The sequence below is a fragment of the Somniosus microcephalus genome, chromosome 32 (assembly GCF_052327205.1).
Source record: "Somniosus microcephalus isolate GS21.2 chromosome 32, FLI_Smic_1.0, whole genome shotgun sequence".
Lineage (NCBI taxonomy): Eukaryota > Metazoa > Chordata > Chondrichthyes > Squaliformes > Somniosidae > Somniosus > Somniosus microcephalus.
In genome coordinates, this window is record NC_141018.1 from 39,035,981 (window position 1) to 39,058,308 (window position 22,328).

Genomic DNA, 22,328 nt, shown 5'->3' on the forward strand with positions numbered 1-22,328 from the left:
AAACCCATCCCTAATACACTCAATGAACTCATCCTCAAGGCAGCCCTGCCCAATTTGATTTGTCCAATTAATATGATAGTTAAAATCCCCCATAATTATAGATGCTCCCTTATTACAAGCCTCAACTATTTCCTGATTGATACCCCGTCCAACAGAGTTGCCACTGTTCGGAGGCCTATAGACTACGCCCACTAGTGTTTTTTTCCCCGGCCAACAAAGAGCTGGATAGCTCTTTGTTGGCCGGCGCGGACACGATGGGCGGAAATGGCCTCCTTCCATGCTGTAACTTGCTATGATTCTAAGATGCAATGGGCTATGTCTGAACACTCCCTGTGGTGAGGCACTCCATGCTCCAACAGTCGTCTATGGAAAGAAATGTCTCCAAACCCCTCTATTCACTTTCCAAGTGAAGGTTTTAAATTGATGATTTCTCATCACTGACTCCCCAACCAGAGGGAATAGTCTTTTCCTATTCACTATCAAAACCCTTCAGAATTTTAAAAACTTCTATTTAATCTCCTCTTAACCTTCTCTGCTCCAATGGAATCTCTGGTCTCTCCTCATAACTAGTTTCCCATCCCTGGTGAATTTATGGTTTTAATGTCTTTTTAATAATGGGGCATCCCAAAACTACACTCCGTTCTCTAACTGTGGCCTTGTCAATGTTTATCATTACTCTACTCTTGCACTTTATGACCTTATTTATTAAACCCAAAAATAATGTTGGCATTTTCTACCTGCAGTTACACTTTCAGGAAATTATGCACTTAAACCCTTAGATCTCTCTGTTCATCCGTATCATTCAGAATCTTTCCATTGAGTGTTTGCTCCTATTACACGTGTGTGTGTTGTGACAACCCTTGTGTTTCCTGTGTAGTTTGTCCTGAATCGGTCAGTCTACCTCCTTCTGTCTCTGCTGTTTTATGCATCAGTCTGTGTATTTTTCATGGTGTTTCAAACATGGCTTTTTTCCACAAGTCAGTGTTTCTCTGTAAACCTGTGTTTGATTTACCTACAGTAACCTGCCGGGTCTATAACAAGCATGGTTTGTGTGCAGTAAATGCTGGTGCCCTGACGGTGGCCTAACTGTTAATTGTTCTGATTGCAGGTGGCTGCCCGACCCGAGTGCAGAAACCTCCCTCATTACCCTTGGAACCAGAATCGAGCGCGGATTCAGGCACTGAGGGTCTGAGCAGAAAACGAGAGCCGAACTAGCTGGGACTGGGCTTCAGTTACCATTAGCCAGATTCCTAGAATAGGTAATTAAACTCAATGTAAAAACCCAGCGCCACCCTCAGCTCACCTGTCTCTTGGATGCAGCCTTTGCGACTGTGTGCTGTTTGTCGGAGAGGGAACGTGCCTTCTGCCATTGTAGTGAAGGCTGCTGGAATGCCTCTCATATCCACACCATCAGCCGGGCTGAGTTTAAAAAAAAAAAATACACAAATCTGAAATAAGAATACAAGTCACGCAGCATTTGAAAGAGAAAAATTGGTCCCGCCCAGAACACGCCCCAGTGCTGACCTCACTAGTTTGTAGGGTCAGTGGCAGTGAACCTATTCCCCATGAGCCCAGGGCCACAGAACCCTCGGCTTTGGTTCGCCGAGAGGGGGGATGGGATGGGGGTTGCCCAGGCCCCCCCCCCCCCTCGACGTTTCCCTCTGCCTCTTCAGCAAGGGGGTCACTTTTCGTTTCAAAAAGAATCTGCCGTCTTTGGGGTATTCAGGCCGCTTGCCTGGACTTACGGAGATTCTGTCCCTAACTCCAGGAAATGGCAGAGTATTGGCACAACCAGGCTTGTGCTGATTTCCTGGGGTTTCCATCACTGGAGTTTCAGGGCCATTGTCTGACCTCCTTATGCCCAGGTGTGTGAGTGATAGGAGAGTTCAGATTCCTGGTCAGTTCGATTCTGTGATTGGTCCCTGGGCTGGGGGGGAACTGGAAAAAGCAGCCAGGTTTATTATTGCTCATTGGTAACCAGCAACTTTTGCCGGAAAAATGTTGTGTGGATGTTGGGTGAGCAGCGATGCCACATGTCTGTCACACATGAAGAATGGGCAGTTGGGCAAGGTATCAGAGCGCTGTCACATGTGGAACCCAACCCCAGGGAGGAGTCACAAATACACAGGGAGGGTGGGTAGAGGAATAGGGAACAAATGTGGTCAGGAGGGAACCCTGCCCCTTCTCTTTCATATACTTGCTGACCAGCTGTGTAGTGGTAGCATTTTGTTACAATTGCATTGAACATTGTAGAAGTAGATGTTCTGTTGTTTATCAGCATTCTATAAACTGAAGCACATTTGTACAAAGGCTGCTTTATCCACCCACTCACAGATACGAGTTTCCATCGCCTGCACAGAGATTGCTAGTGTTGGGACTGTGGGTAAAGGGCCAGTTATGGCCGTGCGTGTGTGTGTAGTGCAATTGCTGATATGTCTTGGGATCAATTGTGTTTGTACAGCTTTAATTTTCAACACAATGAAAGGGCTATTGTGGGGAAAGTTGTCATTTTCTCCTGGAAGATTGCCACTCTGCAGTGGTGACCTGTACTTCTATAAGTAGAATCATACAATGTTACAACAGGAGGAGGCTGTTTGGTCGAGCTAGAAAAGAGCTGCCACTTGGCCCCCGCTACCTACCCCTTCCCTGTACTTTCACTCTTTTCATTTAACCATTTCCCTTTTAAAAACTTATTAGAATTGCATGTCCTTAACAACCATCTGCATTAGAAAAATTCTCCTAACCTCTCCTTCATTCTTTTGATTTGTTTGTGGCCTCCTCTAGTTACTATATCGGTGGAAGTGGCTTTTCTCAATTTACTTTTATCAAACTCCCTTCATAATTTTAACACCTCTATCAGATTGCCTCTTAATCTTCTTTGTTTTACTGAAACGAGCCCCAGTTTCTCGTCTCACCTCATAATTAAAACCTCATCCTTGGGATCATTTCAGTAAATTTTCTCTGCTCCCTTTACATGGCCTTGACATCCTTCCTATAGGTGTCCAAAACTAGACACAATATTCCTACTGTGGCCCAACAACTGATTTGTACAGGTTTAACATTACTCGTTGCCTTTGTACCCTAAAGTATTTCTCCTCAGCCTCCACATGCTAATGAACTCTGCTGTCCCACATCCACGACGTGTATTTATACAGCGCCGTTAACATAGTAAAACATCCCAAGGTGCTACACAGGAGTGTTCTCAAACAAAATTTGACACCGAGCCACATAAGGAGATATCACAAAAGCAAGGTCAAAGAGGTAGGTTTTAAGGAACGTCTTAAAGGAGAGAGAGGTAAAGAGGTTTTGGGAGGGAATTCCGGAGCCTAGGGCCCAGGCAGCTGAAGGCACGGCTGCCAGTGATGGGGGAAAGGGAGTGGGAGGATGCACAAGAGGCCAGAATTGGAGGCGCGCAGAGTTCTTGGAGGAGGTTACAGCGATAGGAAGGGTGAAGCCATGGAGAGATCTGAACACTCGGATGAGAATTTTAAATTCTCAGGAAAAGCACCAAGTCTTGTTAAGAGACTGACACGACCAGCAAGCCCACCTTTATCCAGTGCTCTTCTCTGACCCTCGTATGTTGCAGCTCTTGCTGCCAGCAGCACTCCTCACTCTGCCCCGTGCCTAGGGAAACGTTTTTGGGGTAGGGTTCCCGTGGGGTTCCATGATATCCGGCTGTGGCTTCGCCGGAAACCCCTGGAGAATCGGCCATTGCTTCTCCGGGATTCCCAACAGTCTTCTGACGTTCCGCCAGGAGATCGAACCCCCCACCCACCTTGTGGAAATTCCAGGCAAGTGTGATTTTAAATACATTTATTTTTGTTCATTAGTTTTAGAGACAACCTTTACAATTTTATTTTTGTAAAGTATAATGTTTAAGTCGGACAAGTTTTTAGGTTCCGAATGAGGGAGCCCATTTGACATCTGACATTCTTTGAAAATAAATTGTCTGACATTTCAAAACAACAGATGAGTACCAGACATTTGGATCTGTTTTAATGTATACAAGTTTCTTCATAAATCTTTCCTAAAATTAAAAATGTTGGTTCTGTAATTTTTTCTCTAATTGTTCCCCTCTTGTGTCAGATCGTCATGCACTCACTGTCCCTTACCAGTCACCTCTTCACCTGAGCAACATGCGTTGCTATATTCACAAATGCAATACAAGTTAATTTTTAATACGGAACAGCCAGTGTAGCAATGGGTTACAGGCAGGCCTGCATCAATGTATGTAACGCATCCAACAATCTATCGCTCTACTCTGAACGGCACACATGAATCTCGAAGATCGGCTCCTCTGCATTGGTTGTGAGGTGTAGTTCTGAACAAACAGATGAAATTATAAAGTTGAACCCCTGGTCCTGTCAATTTTACAAATGCATTCAATTTTCACTACAGTGCAGAAAGGGTGTTGGAGACTTGGGGCTGAAATAACTTGTTCAATTTGAACACAGTATTCTTGTCTTTAGTGTGAAACCCAAGTGCTCACGGGTGAGCTGCTGTTGTTTTTTCATTGGCCCTGGCTTCTGCATTACAGCCGGAAATGTTAAGTGTTTCCTGAGGATACGTGAGCCTTCAGTCAGCACTAACGGATTGAGAATTACTGCCCTTACAGCAGTGAAGTGGCTAACTCAGGGGCATTCATCTATCATTCCTTCTCATCGATCTGGAGAAAACATCAAGATTTGGGCTTTCAATGCTTGTCTGTTTTCTCTGGGTTTTTTTCCCCCTTCCTTGAAAGCTACCTGAGATGAGACACTGGCTTGTGGATTTACAACACCTGCAAGATCTGGGCTCTAATACAGCCTCAGTGGGTAGGATGAGCAACTCTTTGCTGCCTTTAAGTGTCCTAGATGAATTGAGTTCAGGCAGCCTCAACTCAGTTCCTTATGGGCAGGAAGGACTACAGCACAAAGCTTGCATTCACTTTATCTCTTCCACCTCCCCAATTGTCTCTCTTATTGAGGTACATTTCCACAGGTGCCTGTGAGCCTACACAAGTGTTGGCAGGATATTCCCCATGGAGGGCATCACAGTGGCATCTGATCCTGTCCAGGTGCACTTTTCAGCCAGCGAGCTCTGGCTAGTGATTAGGAGCAGGAGCCCAGGCTGGAGCAGTGAGACCAATTCTAGTACCCCAACCGAGCAGAAAGGGACTGAACCTGGCGACTTCTGGTCTGAATATCTGGAGCTTTGGCCCACATAACGTGTGCAATTATATATTAAGCCATCAGAGGAACTAACCAGCCTTAAGTTGGCTTTTGATTTTATATTACACGGGCAGTGTAGACCATGAATAAAAGTCTACATTCAAACTCCTACTGGTTGAATACAAAATGTATTGGAATTCCAATATTACATTAGAACATGAAATTTAAAAAAGCCACAGAGTATGCTACTAGCAAAGTTCTTTGTACATAAACTACAGTAGTTTGCATCATTTCTACATCATGATTAATAAACAATTTGCACCTTCAGCATCCTTGGAAAACAAAAAGCTGCTTTTGCTAATGAGGACACTACAGATACAGCAGAGCTTTTCCCAAGTTTAAACACAGGCCATAAAAAAATGGTTCTTTGTAAAAGATGAAAAAAAAGTGCAAAACAGATCTTATACTGCCTACAACTGGGGGATGATTTCTAAATCTTCACAATAGCTTTGTTCAGTTATATTCATTACAATAAATTTCCTTAAACAGTTATATTAACATTCATGGAGATGTACATAGGAAGCAATATTCACAAACAAAGTAAAACCAAGACTGTAGAAGCAATTACAATGATGTTATGGGAGGGGGGAAAAAAGAGACGACGAGCTTCCTGTAATTGGAACTCACTACATGATTTAACAAGGTCATCTAATCAGAACCCAACTTACGGGTTGATCCAGGAATCGTGTAATTAGAACCCACTCAACCGGCTCCACTGAAGTTACAGTAAACACAACCCATTCACTGGGTTCAATACAGAGCCAGTAACCGGAACCAGGGCTGGGAATTCGAACCCGATCATCGAGGGTCCAATGATTGGAACCCATTCAATCGGGTTTCATGCTGGCTGTATAACTGGAACCCATTTGATAGGGTTTACTTAGCTCTTTTTCTTATGGCTACTGGATTTTCCAATAGAACATGTAAAGATATTCTTCATATAAAATGTCAACTGCTACACACATTTGTTTAAATCAATGTGCTCTGAGTCATGCTAAGCCTCTTTTCTCGAGCTATTTGTCAATAGGTCTTGCCTGTTCCTTCTTCCTAATTGTGCTTTAATCAGCTAACTTGCCAAGTCCAGCTGGAATATTCTGAAGTTTGCTAAAAGATCACAGTGATGAACGCAGATAACTTGGCAGTTTTATCAGAAGGATGCAGAGTAGAGTCTGTATGCCACGGCACTGTGTGATGAGGAGGAAGCAAGAATGGCCACGTTATTAATTGATGCATCTCACGCCAGCTTAGGGTGAGGCAGTCAAATGTCACATCTGGATACCAAAGTAACAATTCAACATTCTTTATAACACCAGAAAACGTAAACACGCAGTAAATAGACGATATCGAATGTCGAACACTATACCGGTGCCTCCAGTACATTTCCAAACCAGTAGAGGTCCGTCAGAGCCGAGAGTCGTCAGATTCCATGACTGGATTATATGATATCCACAAGTCTGGATCCACTGGACTGAAATCGTGACAAAGGCAGTTTCCACGAGACTTAACACATCACATTATGTTGTATCCGACTCTCGGTGTCTTTTGTACATACTCCTTGCAGACCTGCTCTGGTGTCAGTTTGTGAAATTGATGGTATTCTGACTGCATCTATGCTGTAGTGATAACACTCAGATCCTTCATTAACCCCGTGAGGTGCGTCATCTCTTCAGACAGTTCGTCCGGACCATAATTCTGCAAAGAGGCAGAAAGTTACTGGCTTGTAAGGTGTTTGCTCAGAACAAGACATTATTCCTTAAGGGCCGCAGGTCTTGCTCAAGGACTACTTGAGCAAGACTCCAATGTGCTGAGTGATGGGACAAGGGTCTACGCCTGCAGTTCCTCACAGAGTGAACCCCTGATTTCAGGAGGTGGTGGCCAGGCATTTCCCCACAAATAAAAAACCTTATAGGACCAGTAGTCCTATTTCAATTGGTGCTTTCACTGGTCATATGGAAGGTGGGATAGCCCAGTCTCCTAGCCTTAACCCTTGCTGCATTTTGCTGGAGATCAACAAAACTAGAGGGAACTTGACTGACTCCCAGCAAGACAGGTCATAGATACACAAAGCAGTGTCTGGTGAGGACCATGGGTGAGCAGGAGGTAGGCTGTAAGTAACCCCTAGCTCTATTGGACTAGGGAATGGGGGAGTGTCAGGGATCAAGAAATGAGAAGTCACTTAGAGGAAACAAAGGCAAAAGTAATAGAAAAATAACCATGACACGCTGACTGTACATTTAAAAGATTTCAAAAAGTGAGGGGTGGGATGAGAGAAATCAGTTAACTCCAAAACCTTAGGTGAGGGGTCCAAATGGTTAGTGGCTAAGGGGAGGAAAAAGAAGACCCATGCCAGGGAATATCACTGTATACAGGACAATGATACAGTGAAGGATACATCAAGAGATGTCAGTTCCAGCACTCGGATAAAACCAGTTCAAACCTACACTATCGGAGTCCTCCAGCATTTTGGTGGATTCTGCAACATCGGGTGCACTGGGCACAGTGACTGCCATCGGGGACCGGCTCCTACCCAGGGTTCCTATTGATGCTGTCTTCACTGAGTGTACCTGAGGGTTTGTTCCTGGAATTGAAACAAGATTTGTCAGAAGTATCATCATACTCACCTTTCAACATCAGTTAAAATTCACATTTCAGTTAAAATTCACATTGACATGCTGTACAGAGAGGCGAGAGTTTCTACTGAAGGTTAGCCCCTCCCAATGTGACTCCCCTCCCCTCCCAATGTGATGGGCATAGTCGGCAATCTTGAAAATCAGCGGAAACACTGTCCCTCTAAGGGATGGAAACATGAATGCCAATAGGCTATTTAATCCATCAGCTGACCTCTAGAACAGGATTCCACTTTCATCCCTCTCCTGCACTAGGACCAAATTTGTGTCCCATGACCTGCTAAAATTTTACTATTTTGAAACTTACAACCGAGCGGGCATTCACCGTGCCAGTGGCAGGCTATTCTAGCCAAGCTGGCATTCACTGTGCCAGTGGCAGTCTATTCTAGCCGAGCTGGCATTCACTGTGTCAGTGGCAGTCTATTCTAGCTGAGCTGGCATTCACCGTGCCAGTGGCAGTCTATTCTAGCCGAGCTGGCATTCACTGTGCCAGTGGCAGTCTATTCTAGCCGAGCTGGCATTCACCGTGCCAGTGGAGGTCTATTCTAGCCGAGCTGGCATTCACCGTGCCAGTCTATTCTAGCCGAGCTGGCATTCACCGTGCCAGTGGCAGTCTATTCTAGCCAAGCTGGCATTCACTGTGCCAGTGGCAGTCTATTCTAGCCGAGCTGGCATTCACCGTGCCAGTGGAGGTCTATTCTAGCTGAGCTGGCATTCACCGTGCCAGTGGCAGTCTATTCTAGCCGAGCTGGCATTCACCGTGCCAGTCTATTCTATCCGAGTGGGCATTCACCGTGCCAGTGGAGGTCTATTTTAGCTGAGTGGGCATCCACTGTGCCAGTGGCAGTCTATTCTAACCGAGTGGGCATTCACCGTGCCAGTGGAGGTCTATTCTAGCCGAGTGGGCATTCACCGTATGAGACACCAGCCTGTGGTGGGCAAGTCTATTCCGTTAGTTGGCCACTTTATCAAGTTGTTACACTATAAGTTACATTTAGCTGACGCTTTTCACAACCCACTGCTCCTCTGGACTAGTGCACATCCATCAACATCAATTGTTCCCGACCCCAATAGATGTTTGAAATTTCTTTGAATCTTTTCAATTCTCCTGGACCTTTATCAGACACGGTATGTGTGCATTTGTGTATTGGAAGCACAAGTGTGGATTGGGTTAGTGTCAGAAGGTTATCTGTTTACCCCCCTTGCTCGGTTGGCAGGCGGTAGCTCACTCACCTGTCTGAGACAGTAATGGTGTACTCGATGACGCTGCATCGTAGCTGGTGCTGGCAGGAGGGATGGCGATCACAGCAAAACTTTTCAGTGGGTGGGATGGGCGCACATGGGCTGTTGGGACGCTGCGATTGGATTCCTCATCCTGGGACCCAGGCAAATATGACACGACAGGTACGTCAGTCTCTACGTTCTCCACGGGGTGAGTCTGGGAACTCGGTGCTGGTGACATGTCGCTATTTGGTGTATTTCGGACAGATTCTGGAAGAGGAATCACCAAGCGTCAACATTCCAGGGTATCACCAAACCTTGCAGCCTGAACTATTTCAACAATCCACATGGTCTCAGATGGAATCTTTGTCGAACAAAACATTGATAAATCAATATAACACAGCTGTGTAGAGATATGATTCTCCTCATTCTAAACCACTGAACAGGTCAGGAAATCTTTCTCTTCTCGACAGTGTGGCTTAAAGAACTAAAGCCCCTCTCGTTACCACGTGCCCATGTTAGGCTGCAGCATGAAGAAAGCCATTTGAGAAACGGTGTCTTAAGATTTGGTTTGAGTGTCTCTAGACGGTGCTACAATAGGCAAGAGGTAAACAAAAGCAATGTCTAATTCAGTAAACTTACATTAGAACCATCAGCTGGATGAATACATCAAAGTTACAACACCAGACAGACCATTTGGCCCAACCAGTCCATGTTGCTGGTTACATGGGCAAATAGTTCTAATTACATTTACCCCCACTGTTCCCATATCCCTTCAACCCCATTCCTTCAGCCACCTTCCACTCTAATCTTGAACGTTGACATAGTTTCTGCTTCAGTCACTAACCCTACATGTGAGTTCCACAGCCTCACAGCTCTCTATGAAGAAGTTTCTCCTGTCCTCTGTTCTAAATCTCTGACATTTAATCTTGTATTTATGGCCCCTCGTTCTAGACCCTCAATTACTGGAAATGGTCTGCTTCTATCCCCCCTGTCCCATCTTTTCCTAATTTGAAAAATTTCTATTATATAGCCCCAGAACATAAGAAATAGGAGCAGGAGTCGGCCATTTGACCGCTCGAGCCTGATCTACCTCAACTCCACTTTCCCGCACTATCCTCATATCCCTTGATTTCCTTAATATTCAAAAATCTATCAATCTGTTTTGAATATACTCAACGACTGAGCCCCCACAGCCCTCTGGGGTAGAGAATTCCAAAGATTCACCACCCTCTGAGTGAAGAAATTCCTCCTCATCTCAGTCCTAAATGGCCGATCCCTTATTCTGAGACTGTGACCCCTGGTTCTAGACTCCCCAGCCAGTGGAAACATCCTCCCTGCATCTACCCTGTCAAGCCCTGTAAGAATGTTGTATGTTTCAATGAGATCACCTCTCATTCTTCTAAACTCTGGAGAATTTAGACCTAGTCTACTCAATCTCTCCTCATAGGACAATCCCCCCATCCCAGGAAGCCGCCTGGTGAATCTTCGTTGCACTCCCTCTATGGCAAGTATATCCTTCCTTAGGTAAGGAGACCAAAACTGTACACAATACACCAGGTGTGGTCTCACCAGGGCCCTATATAATTGCAGTAAGACGTCTTTACTCTTATACTCAAATCCTCTTGTAATAAAGGCCAACATACCATTTGCTTTCCTAATTACTTGCTGTACCTGCATGTTAACTTTCAGTGATTCGTGTACAAGGACACCCAGGTCCCTCTGAACACCAACATTTCCCAATCTCTCACCATTTAAAATACTCTGCTTTTCTATTTTTCCTACCAAAGTGGATAACTTCACATTTCTCCACATTATATTCCATTTGCCGTGTTCTTGCCCAATCACTTAGCCTGTCTATATCCCCTTGAAGCCTCTTTGCATCCTCTTCACAACTTACATTCCCACAGAATGTGCGTTGTTCTAATGGAAAAAAGACCCAACTTTTCAACCAATTGTTAGATTATCTCTTAATCTTCCTCATTCATTGAATGTAGTCCAGCTCCTGCAAGCAAATGAATCATCCTAAAGGTGCCAACTGACCCCTGCAGCAACTCCCTTCCTCGGGAGGCTGTTTCACCCTCACTGTCATGTTTTCCACTCTGTAGCCTTGCTCGAGGTTGTGAATGATGTTCCCGTCGTCTCTGGTCCTAAGCTCACTGTCCAAGATAAGTACCTTGTGTTATTTCCAACCTTCCATCCAAATACAACTGCTGGATCTATAGTAAACACAGCCAAGTGCAGCGGAGACTGAGAAGTTTAAAACCAACACGATGTATTCAGAGATTGACGACTGAAATATTAATCAGGGATCCCCTTCCCCTGAATAACCCGAGAATGAAGCCAACATGTAATGGACAGGATGCTGGTTGACAATAACACTGCTGCCCCTCACACCGAGAGAGGAATAATCGGCTAACAGCAGCAGATGACTCTGCACTCTGGTGGTTGCGAGGCAGCGGGGCGGAGGTCTCACCTGTGGAATTGGCCCTGTTTACTGAGGAGCCAAGCGGCCGGCTGCTGATCTGGTGACGAAGGTAGCTGCGGGTTGGGGATGAAGGCCCGTCACAGTGGTGATGATGATGAGGGTTGTCGAGTGAATGGATGGGATGGGCACTAATCACAGCTGTGAATGAACATAACACAAAGAGCACTTCACACATGGAACCAACTACAGTGATCCAGAGAAACCCCCACCCCATACCCAGACACACGAATCACATTCAGGACCCTGTCCCCAAACACGTCATCACATTCGACACAGCATGACGTCACGACTCCTCTCCCTACACATCCAACATCCCTACTGAGGAATCAGAACCCCACACACATATAGAACTCCTAGGCCCCCGTCTTTCGGATGGGATGTTAAACCGAGGCCCCGTCTGCTCTCTCAGGTGGGTGTAAAAGATCTCAAGGTACTATTCTGAAGAGTTCTCCCCGGTGTCCTGGCCAACATTTATCCCTCATCCAACACCTAAAACAGATTATCTGGTTATTTATTTCATCTGTTTGTGGGAGCTTGCTGTGCGCGAATTGGCTGGGATGTGGGCGTCGCTGACAAGGCCAGCATTTATTGCTCATCCCTGACTGCACTTCAAAAGTACCTCACTGAGTGTAACGACCTTCTGACTCGGAGGCGGAAGAAGGCTGCCTCACACAGCCCGAGGGACAGGGCGTAGAGAGAGAGAACACATGGAAGGGGGAGAGCACGTGTGCCCCTGGATATGTCTTAAAGGGACCAAGACTGGAAGTCCCACTGGTGAATAAGGGAATAACTGATGGGGATCCAATTTTATAACTGTTGTTATAAAATTGGATTCCACACTGCCCCACTCTGAAACTAATGGTACTCTTGTTGGCTACATATCATTTATTTTCTACTATTGTTGACTTCCAGACACACACACGGCCGAAATAAAGGTTGCAGTTAGTCAGTTGCCAACAGCTATTGAACAAAACCTGCGACCATGTTTAATACGGGCGACTCCATCCCTTATTGAACATTCACCCAACATTTCACCGAAGGACATTCAGTGATTTATGGGGGGGAAGTTTACAGACTGCCAGCCACTACATTATAAATGGTTTGGTGAGGTTGTTAATTACTCATTAACATCCGCTCAGTGTTACAGAAAACTATGGCTGATTGTCAATTAAGTTCACTATAGAAATCCCCAGTAAAATGAGGCTGTAAATTCCTGGAGGGTTTCTAGTGAACCTTTCGCCAAGTGCGATGCAGTGAGGTCACTGGGCACTGGAATACACTGCGGCACCACCCATCTCTCGTTTCTTTCATTTCTCCTCTTTCTCTCCCATCCTCTCCTGAAGGTGCCGACTCTCGCTGGGGTACAAATCCACGGACACCTGCTACCCGCCATCACCTCACCCGAGAGCATCAGGCAACCTTCAGGTTCAAAGGGCATCGCCTGTAGGGCCCTATTCTGCTCTCAATTGAAGTTCAGAAACATGAATTCTTCAGCAGGAATCCCTGGATAGCGATCCAGTCTGTAGACCTTGGATTCCCCACTCCCAGAGTCACTAAGTGTAGTAACCCTCCCTTGCCTCGGCACCGGGGACCTGGTCTGTGTGGATCAGTTAATCGCTGCCTTTATCCACTGGTCCTTCAGGAAGACGATTCCCAAACACCAACCTGGCGCAGACACTTTGACATCTTTTGCTGTCTGCTTGCTTATTAAATATTAACACAATTCTCAGAAGGGCAAGTGAGAAATGTTATCAGACATACGCTGTGGAGGCTGAGCGTCAAAAGGCATCATCATCTTTGGCCGCAGCCCACGCCGCCCGCTCAGGGTGGACATGCCATCTTCTAATTCACGGCCTGTAAGTAGAAACATCCCATAACCATCACTGCCAGAGAGTCACGCTTTACTGCACAGCTTCCCTTAATCCATACCAACAATGGCGGACAGGGAAAGACCCTCTGGTCCATCCAGCCTGTCCCACACCACTGTGAAGCCTCGTGCATCACTCCGCACCCCACCCAAAAACCATGGTAACTCCTGGGAGAGCAGAAAAAACAGATAAAAACCCAGGCCAATTTGGGAAACATAAATCTGGGAAATTCCTCTCTGACCCCCTTAGTCAATCGAAAATAGTCCAGATCATCGCTCTGGCCCTGATAACTCCTTGCAGTACCTCCCTTTTGTACGAGGTGATTGCCGCCCCAGCCAGGAACAGGTCCGGCTCGCGACTGAAGGGATTCAGCAAATCGACTTCCACCGATTTCACTTCCTTTCTTAATTTATATATTTCCAATCTTTTTAAGTTCACCCATTGCTACCTCCAGACGTTTATAGAGCTCCCCTTATACAAACTTGCCAAGTGATTGGAGAATGGTGAGCAGGAAGTGGGAGAGAAGTTATTGGGAGGTGGTTGATGGCTCGGATGGAAGGGGGAGAAAGGTAGCGTGGCGGAGAGGTTTAGGGAGAGGATTCCACTCAGCGGAGAGGAGCTGGGTCCCGGGGGCTTGGACAGTGGGTCTGTTTGGACAAACTGCTATCTCCTGCCGATCAAACGGAACAGCCTTTCACCCTATCAGGAAAGATAAAAAGGAAAAACTATGAATGCTGGGAATCAAATAAAAACAGAGAATGCTGCAACTATAAGCTCCATCGATCAGTGTCTGAAAGAGCATCAGAACTGAAACAGGAACTCGGCCGAGCTCCTGTACAGCATCGACAGAGCAAGAGGAGAACTGATGGAGCTGCTGCGTATCTCCACCGTTTACTGTTTTATCCCCAGATCCAGAGGTGAAAGAATGTGGTGCTATTGAACTGTACAGTTCCCTCCTTCTGATAGATGGAGATGGTCGTTTCTAGTTCTGTCCCTAAGGACAAATTGGAGGCGGGGAGTTAGTTCAGTATGTCTCGAGATGTGTCGTGGAGTAACTAAAGCCGCCTGGAGTTTCATCAGTTCTGACGAAGGGTCATCGACCGGAAACGTTAACTTTGTTTCTCTATCCACAGATGCTGCCTGGCCTGCTGAGTATTTCCAGCATTTTCCTGTTTAAGTTTAAGTGCCTTAGGGATTGGTGAGTCATTTCCCAGTTTTCCCTGCGATTGGTAATCGTCCCCCAGTAGTTAGTATCACTGGGAGCTGGGGGAGGAGCATGAGGACAGACTGTGTAATGGGTAGGGTGAGTGTGGATGGGCTGCTGATATTTACTCACCTTTCTTTTTGTTTATTTGTACAGAGCCTCATAGATTCTGGATAATGTTACAAGGTTTGAATTACTGACCTTGTTTCCGTCTGTCTGATTGCGAGTTAACTCGAGTGTGGATACAATCACAACACAGCTGAAATCCCCCGAGGGCCGGGGTCTGAAGCCTCGCGGCTGTCGACTCATTTTACTCACTTCAGGTGAAGCTTTGAACTCACCCAGGTAGGAATTCCTCCGTTGGTGGTCTTTGTCCATGGAATTTTCCACGGGAGTTATGTCCTGGGAATTGCGGGGAATGGGCGTATCTGTCATGACTGGGTTTGGATCCGGTGACTTGTCAATTGGTTTCAGCTCCAGGCGCTCGTGGTGAATCCAGAGGTCAGGGGGCTTGACGTCCTTCGAATTCCCTTTGTACTTGTGAGATCCGTTGGCGGATTTACAGGCCGCGCGCTTCCTAGAAGGAAAAACACCAAACGGGAGTGGCATTAGGGGGAGGGAGGAAGGCTGAGGATTTTGTACATTTAACTTTCTTTAGTGAACTTTATTCTCATTAAGATGAAGGGATGTCAGCACTGGAGAGTAAAATACCTTCCATTTCAGGCACCCAGTGTCAACGTCAAACACTCCCAGGGCAGGTACAGCATGGGTTAGATACAGAGTAAAGCTCCCTCTACACTGTCCCATCAAACACTCCCAGGGCAGGTACAGCATGGGTTAGATACAGAGTAAAGCTCCCTCTACACTGTCCCCATCAAACACTCCCAGGGCAGGTACAGCACGGGTTAGATACAGAGTAAAGCTCCCTCTACACTGTCCCATCAAACACTCCCAGGGCAGGTACAGCGCGGGTTAGATACAGAGTAAAGCTCCCTCTACACTGTCCCATCAAACACTCCCAGGGCGGGTACAGCACGGGTTAGATACAGAGTAAAGCTCCCTCTACACTGTCCCATCAAACACTCCCAGGGCAGGTACAGCACGGGTTAGATACAGAGTAAAGCTCCCTCTACACTGTCCCATCAAACACTCCCAGGGCAGGTACGGCATGGGTTAGATGCAGAGTAAAGCTCCCTGTACACTGTCCCATCAAACACTCCCACAGTAGGTACAGCACGGGTTAGATACAGAGTAAAGCTCCCTCTACACTGTCCCATCAAACACTCCCAGGGCAGGTACGGCACGGGTTAGATACAGAGTAAAGCTCCCTCTACACTGTCCCATCAAACACTCCCAGGGCAGGTACAGCACGGGTTAGATACAGAGTAAAGCTCCCTCTACACTGTCCCATCAAACACTCCCAGGGCAGGTACAGCACGGGTTAGATACAGAGTAAAGCTCCCTCTACACTGTCCCATCAAACACTCCCAGGGCAGGTACAGCACGGGTTAGATACAGAGTAAAGCTCCCTCTACACTGTCCCATCAAACACTCCCAGGGCAGGTACAGCACGGGTTAGATACAGAGTAAAGCTCCCTCTACACTGTCCCATCAAACACTCCCAGGGCAGGTACAGCACGGGTTAGATACAGAGTAAAGCTCCCTCTACACTGTCCCATCAAACACTCCCAGGGCAGGTACAGCACGGGTTAAATACAGAGCAAAGCTCCCTCTACACTGCCCCAACTATGTGCCTCAGCCAAGCTCCCCTACTGTACCAGTGTGATATTTTCATGTTTCCCACACCAGCTATCCTGCTGGCTGGGTGAGATTGCCATTAGTGCCAAATTAGTTACATACTAGTTACAGCACAGAAACAGGCCGCTCGGCCCAGCTGGACTATGCTGGTGTTTATGCTCCACACGAACCTCCTCCCACCCTACTTCAACCCCATCAACATATCCTTCTATTCCTTCTCCCTCGTGTGTTTATCGAGCTTTCCCTTAAATACATCGATACTATTCGCCTCAACCATTCCCTGTGGTCACGAGTTCCACATTCTAATCACTCTCTGGGAAAAGAAGTTTCTCCTGAATCCCCTATTGGATTTATTAGTGACTGTCTTATATTTAAGACCCTTTCTCCTTCTTACTTCTTAGGCAGTCCCTCGGAACCGAGGATGACTTGCTTCCACATTAAAAATGAGCTCGCGGGTGACTGATGAGTCCAATGTGGGACCTACAGTCTGTGCCACAGGTGGGGCAGACGGTGGTTGAAGGGGCGGGTGGGTGGGGTGCTTGGGTTGACGTGCGCTCCTTCCGCTGTTTGCACTTGGCTTCCGCTTGCTCCCGGCGAAGAGACTCGAGGTGTTCGGCACCTTCCCGGCTGCTTTTCCTGCACTTTGTGCGGTCTTGGGCCAGGGATTCCCAGGTGTCGCTGGGGATGTTACACTTTTTCAAGAAGGCTTTGAGGGTGTCCTTGAAGCGTTTCCTCTGCCCACCTGGGGCCCCTAGTTCTGGTCTCGCCCACAAGTGGTAATATCTTCTCTACGCCTACCCTATCAAACCCTTTCATAATCTTGAAGACTTCTAGCAAGTCACCTCTCAATCTTTCCTGACAGGGATAAACTCTCAGTTCTACTGAAGCTACTGGTGGAAGACTTTGGCTCCCATCAAGGGCCGTTTTAGGCTGCGATCATGCCTGTTAAATACTGCATTGAGACTTCCAAAGTTCATTCCAATATAGAATGGGCCCTTACAGTCAACACACAGGAAAAGCATTCAGTCTGGGTTAGACTTGAACCCAGTTCCTAGAGCGGAAACCTCAGTATCCATCCCACAACACTAGGTGTTTAGAAGCAATTCTCTCCTCACTTTTTCTGCTGATAGTTGGTCCTCCGAGTGCAGATTAAAGCGATGATGACCACCATGATGATTGTGAAGACTCCCACAGAGATGATAATAATCAGCATCGTGTTGCTGTCCAGGCTCGAGGTGGGGCTGCCATGTGGACTGTTGTGACCTGTCGGCAAAATACCATCAACTGGAGCTCGCCAAAGAACAGACAATAAGAAGACACAAACCAACAGATACAGGGTCACCCCCAGGCTCAGGCCCCGGGCTCAGGCTCAGCCCTCGGCCCCGGCTCAGCCCCCGGCCCAGGCTCTGCCCCCGGCTCAGCCCCCGGCCCAGGCTCAGCCCCCGGCCCAGGCCCATTCTCCGCCTCCAGCCCAGGCTCCGCCCCCGGCTCAGGCTCCGCCCCCGGCCCAGGCTCCGCCCCCAGCCCAGGCTCAGGCTCAGCCCCCGGCCCAGGCTCAGCCCCCGGCCCAGGCTCAGGCTCAGCCCCCGGCCCAGGCTCAGGCTCAGCCCCCGGCCCAGGCTCAGGCTCAGCCCCCGGCCCAGGCTCAGGCTCAGCCCCCGGCCCAGGCTCAGGCTCAGCCCCCGGCCCAGGCTCAGCCCCCGGCCCAGGCCCAGGCTCAGCCCCCGGCTCAGGCTCAGCCCCCGGCTCAGGCTCAGCCCCCGGCCCAGGCTCAACCCCCGGCTCAGGCTCAGCCCCCGGCCCAGGCTCAGCCCCCGGCCCCAGGCTCAGCCCCCGGCCCAGGCTCAACCCCCGGCTCAGGCTCAGCCCCCGGCCCAGGCTCAACCCCCGGCTCAGGCTCAGCCCCCGGCCCAGGCCCAGGCTCAGCCCCCGGCCCCAGGCTCAGCCCCCGGCCCAGGCTCAGCCCCCGGCTCAAGCTCAGCCCCCGGCCCAGGCTCAGCCCCCGGCCCAGGCTCAGCCCCCGGCTCAGGCTCAGCCCCCGGCCCAGGCCCAGGCTCAGCCCCCGGCCCAGGCTCAGCCCCCGGCCCAGGCCCAGGCTCAGCCCCTGGCCCAGGCTCAGGCCCCGGCCCAGGCTCAGCCTCCGATTTTCAATCCTTCAGAGCCAATGGAAAGGAGCCGGAATGTTCTTCTCTGTAGAAAGTTCTTCTGGTATTTTGGAGGGGGAGGCTGGAGATAAAGCATTTCTATATAAAGAGATTGTGGCAGGGGTGGGCCTCCTACTGTGAGGGAGAGGGGCCTGGGCTGTGTGGGGAGAGGGATGTACAATTGATATTTCTGCCACACCTGAACCTTTGTTAAAGACATACTGTGAGATGCACAAGTACTGGAAGAAATTACCGCTTATCGAGTGCCTGGTGTCCGAACCTGAGTCCATTACCGGAGGGTTTTTTCCGACTTTCCCAGATGATCCTGGTGCTGCAGAGACACAGATAGTTATTAACATCCAGCTGTTAGATTAGCACATCCAGAAACCCAACATCTACATTGTACACTGACTACTATCTACTCAACCCCTACAGCACACAGACAACACAGCGTGTTATGAGCAATGGCAACACTTTCAGCAAGAGGGACACAGTGAAGATGCTGGAATGGAAAGTGCACCTTAACCCTTTGATGAGCACGCTTCATACCATTGTTTATCCAGCCCGGGAATTGTCCAGCATTAGTCCTGTTGACTAACGTACATATGTACAGATCTCTATCGCGTGTCCGGGTAGGTGGTGTTGGGAGGGAACGGGTCCTGCGGGGTTAAAGCAGTGCTGTCCAATACTTGCGCCGTTAACTGGGAATCCAGATGTGGCTGATGAGTAATAGACACCGACATTGGTCATGTGATCTCAATACTCATTGGCCAGTTTTGTACATTTGTTGGTAAAATGGTGAGATGAAAAGCAGTGTGTGGGAGTGCTTTCTGATCATTGTGGCTGCTTTACTTCATTGGTTATCTGCTGAAATGGTAACACGGGGTGAAAACGCCAGATTTCATCACCATGGAAACAACAGCAATATGGTATGGAGAAGGGAGCTCAACCAATCGGAATAACCGCTCCAGGCCAGTGGACGAAAGCAAACTGAACCAATAATGAGCAGCACCAACAGGGTGGTTATGGCAACAGGCAAGCAGCATCCAACGCATGGGGTTGGGGGGGTTTGGATGGAGAGCGGGGGTTGGGGTGGGGAGAGCGGGGGTGGGGGGGATGGAGAGTGGGGGTTGGGGTGGGGAGAGCGGGGGTTGGGGGTGGGGGAGAGCGGGGGTTGGGGGGTTTGGATGGAGAGCGGGGGTTGGGGGGTTTGGATGGAGAGCGGGGGTTGGGGGTGGGGGGATGGAGAGCGGGGTGGGGGGGTTGGATGGAGAGCAGGGTGGGGGGGTTGGATGGAAAGCAGGGTGGGGTGGGGGGGTTGGATGGAGAGCGGGGGTTGGGGGTGGGGGGATGGAGAGCGGGGTGGGGGGGTTGGGGGTGGGGGAGAGCGGGGGTTGGGGGGTTTGGATGGAGAGCGGGGGTTGGGATGGAGAGCGGGGGTTGGGGGTGGGGGGATGGAGAGCGGGGTGGGGGGGTTGGATGGAGAGCAGGGTGGGGGGGGTTGAATGGAGAGCAGGGTGGGGTGGGGGGGGGTTGGATGGAGAGCAGGGTGGGGTGGGGGGGGGGTTGGATGGAGAGCGGGGTGTGGGGTGGGGGGGGTTGGATGGAGAGCGGGGTGTGGGGTGGGGGGGGTGTCTTGCTGTGCGGGTCCATACTCTCAGCTGTCACTCTGATGTCCCGCTCGGAACTGCGGGACAAAAAGCTCGAAACTGTTCAATTCATGTCAGAGTTCCAAACTTTGTTGAAAGCGAAGGATTGCAAAGCTTCATGCTGAACGATGGCAAATTTTTGTCAAGTGAATGTACACAGGATGTACATTTACCAATATTGTGTATGTGATGTTTTCTACTAAAATCAGTGCATGTGGCTGAAATAGTGTCGCCATAGCAACAGCTGTGGCTGGTCAGCGATTTCTGCGGGACCACAGCGTTTAGGTATCTGTGTAACTAAAGGGCAACTCAATCGTTTCTTGACCCAAAGACTAGATCGGTATCAGTGCAGCCAGGTGGGCTATGAGTATTTCTTGGCCGTAGAATTGGAGATGAAATGTCCCGAGAGGTTTTTGGGAGCAATGACCTGAGGCTCCAGGGAATGGGGCGTTCTGCGAGGCAAGCGCCGCCCCATGTCTATCAGCAGAGACCAAACCTTTGCTCGTTGCCGTGCTGACTGCTATGGTTCACAGGTCCCACCCCATGCCTGCAGCCCCAGAACATCAGTTGGTCAGTGCTTTAGATTTGAACTTTATAAAGAGATTTCTAAACTTGGGGATATGAAGTAAAACCGGGTACAGAAGCCTAGTGATTCTGGTACTAGACTAGCGAGCCAGAGGTCGTCAGTTAACATCCTACAAGTTGAATTCAATAAATCTGGTAATTTGTGGGCTAGCATTACAGCTTATAGATTGCTGTAAAAACCCAACTTGTTCATTAATATCCTTTGGAGAGGGAAGTCTGCCACCCACAGCTGGTCTGGCCTACACATGACTCCAGTCCCACACAACGTGCTTGACTCTCGAGAACTTGCCAAGCAAACACTAAACAATCTCTACAAGGTTCCATAAGAAGCATAAAAAACCTAAAATCCAACAACCTTTTGGCAATGGTCCAGGCATCATGTCAGGATGAGATTAAGGTAACCTCATCCCAGTCGACTCTGCAAAGTTCCCCTCATTAACATCTGAGAGTTACTGCTCAAATTGGAAAACCTGTCCCACAGACTATTCCACACAACAGCTTGGCACAGTCATACTCACACAACCATACAATACCAACCAACATCCCAGACTCCTCCATCGCCATACCAACCAACATCCCAGCCTCCTCCATCACCATACCAACCAACATCCCAGACTCCTCTATTGCCGTACCAGCCGACATCCCAGAATCCTCCATCGCCACACCAACCAACATCCCAGACTCCTCTATTGCCGTACCAGCCGACATCCCAGAATCCTCCATCGCCACACCAACCAACATCCCAGACTCCTGTTCTGTGATATAAATGCACCATCAGGCTTATTTAAAGAACGAACTGTTATTACTGATGGGACATTGCCAGAAAATGTCAGCAAAGACTCCTCCATGTGTTAAAGTCGCAGTCCTTGAAATAACACCGTGTGATATTACAGTACAAACAACACTCTTGATTTATCACATTTCTTTAGCCATTGTTTTAATTTTTAATATAGTGACACAAGTTTGCTGGTGATGGTACAGTCCCAGCCAATTGAACACAATCTCTTCAGAAAGGTTCCCGGACACCCCGCCGCATGTGATACTGAGACACACAGACCACAAGTTGTGCCTGGTCTGTACTGCATTCGTTGATCTCAGCTGCGGTAGCTTTGGGGGGGGGGGGGAAACGGGCAGGGGAGATTATAATTGGCCTCAGTTCCATTGAGCCAGGTAGAGAGGTTGGGGGAGGGGCAGGGAGCCTGCCAGGATTCCTGTCACCGGTGACTCCAGCTGAAAAGGGCGTTTTCCTGTGGGGACCGGCCGAGATTGGGCTGCCAGGGTCGAATAGTCTATCGACAGTCTCCGTCTCGGCTCACACTGCCCTTGTATGAAGTACCACAGGGCACTTGGTGTCTACGGAACTGGGGCCCAGCAAGAGGCAGCGCCTTCAGGGGAGGATAAGAATTGGGGGGAGGAATTCTAGTTTGTTTTTCTCGCCTTGTGGGTTTTGGTCTTAGTGAAGACTGAGAATCCCTGAAGTGCAGGCTTCAGGGCGGATACAGGATGGCTGAGTGAAACCGTGCTGAGGAGGAGGATCCAAGTCACACATCCACAAAAAACAGATCTTAAATAAC

The 22,328-nt window shown here is 48.6% G+C and overlaps 2 protein-coding genes across 12 annotated transcripts in view; one reads left to right on the forward strand and one right to left on the reverse strand.

The window, feature by feature from the left end:
- bbs4 (Bardet-Biedl syndrome 4) overlaps positions 1-4,040 on the forward strand; it is a 70,777-nt gene extending 66,737 nt beyond the window's left edge. For all 4 annotated transcript variants that reach the window (XM_085972464.1, XM_085972465.1, XM_085972466.1 and 1 more), the window contains one exon: positions 1,109-4,040. In XM_085972464.1, coding sequence (XP_085828590.1) covers positions 1,109-1,215 — 107 coding nt within the window. In that variant the 3' untranslated portion in view covers positions 1,216-4,040. The remainder of the gene's footprint in view (positions 1-1,108) is intronic.
- Positions 4,041-5,321: 1,281 nt separating this feature from the next.
- Positions 5,322-22,328, reverse strand: part of LOC147097457 (neogenin-like) — a 217,927-nt gene continuing 200,920 nt past the window's right edge. For 5 of the 8 annotated variants that reach the window (XM_085972457.1, XM_085972454.1, XM_085972456.1 and 2 more), the window contains 8 exons: positions 18,774-18,851; positions 17,492-17,639; positions 14,960-15,195; positions 13,308-13,400; positions 11,535-11,684; positions 9,071-9,328; positions 7,652-7,788; positions 5,322-6,902 (listed from right to left, as the gene is read on the reverse strand). In XM_085972457.1, coding sequence (XP_085828583.1) covers positions 6,819-6,902; positions 7,652-7,788; positions 9,071-9,328; positions 11,535-11,684; positions 13,308-13,400; positions 14,960-15,195; positions 17,492-17,639; positions 18,774-18,851 — 1,184 coding nt within the window. In that variant the 3' untranslated portion in view covers positions 5,322-6,818. The remainder of the gene's footprint in view (positions 6,903-7,651; positions 7,789-9,070; positions 9,329-11,534; positions 11,685-13,307; positions 13,401-14,959; positions 15,196-17,491; positions 17,640-18,773; positions 18,852-22,328) is intronic. The other 3 variants (XM_085972460.1, XM_085972459.1, XM_085972461.1) reach the window with 2 other exon arrangements.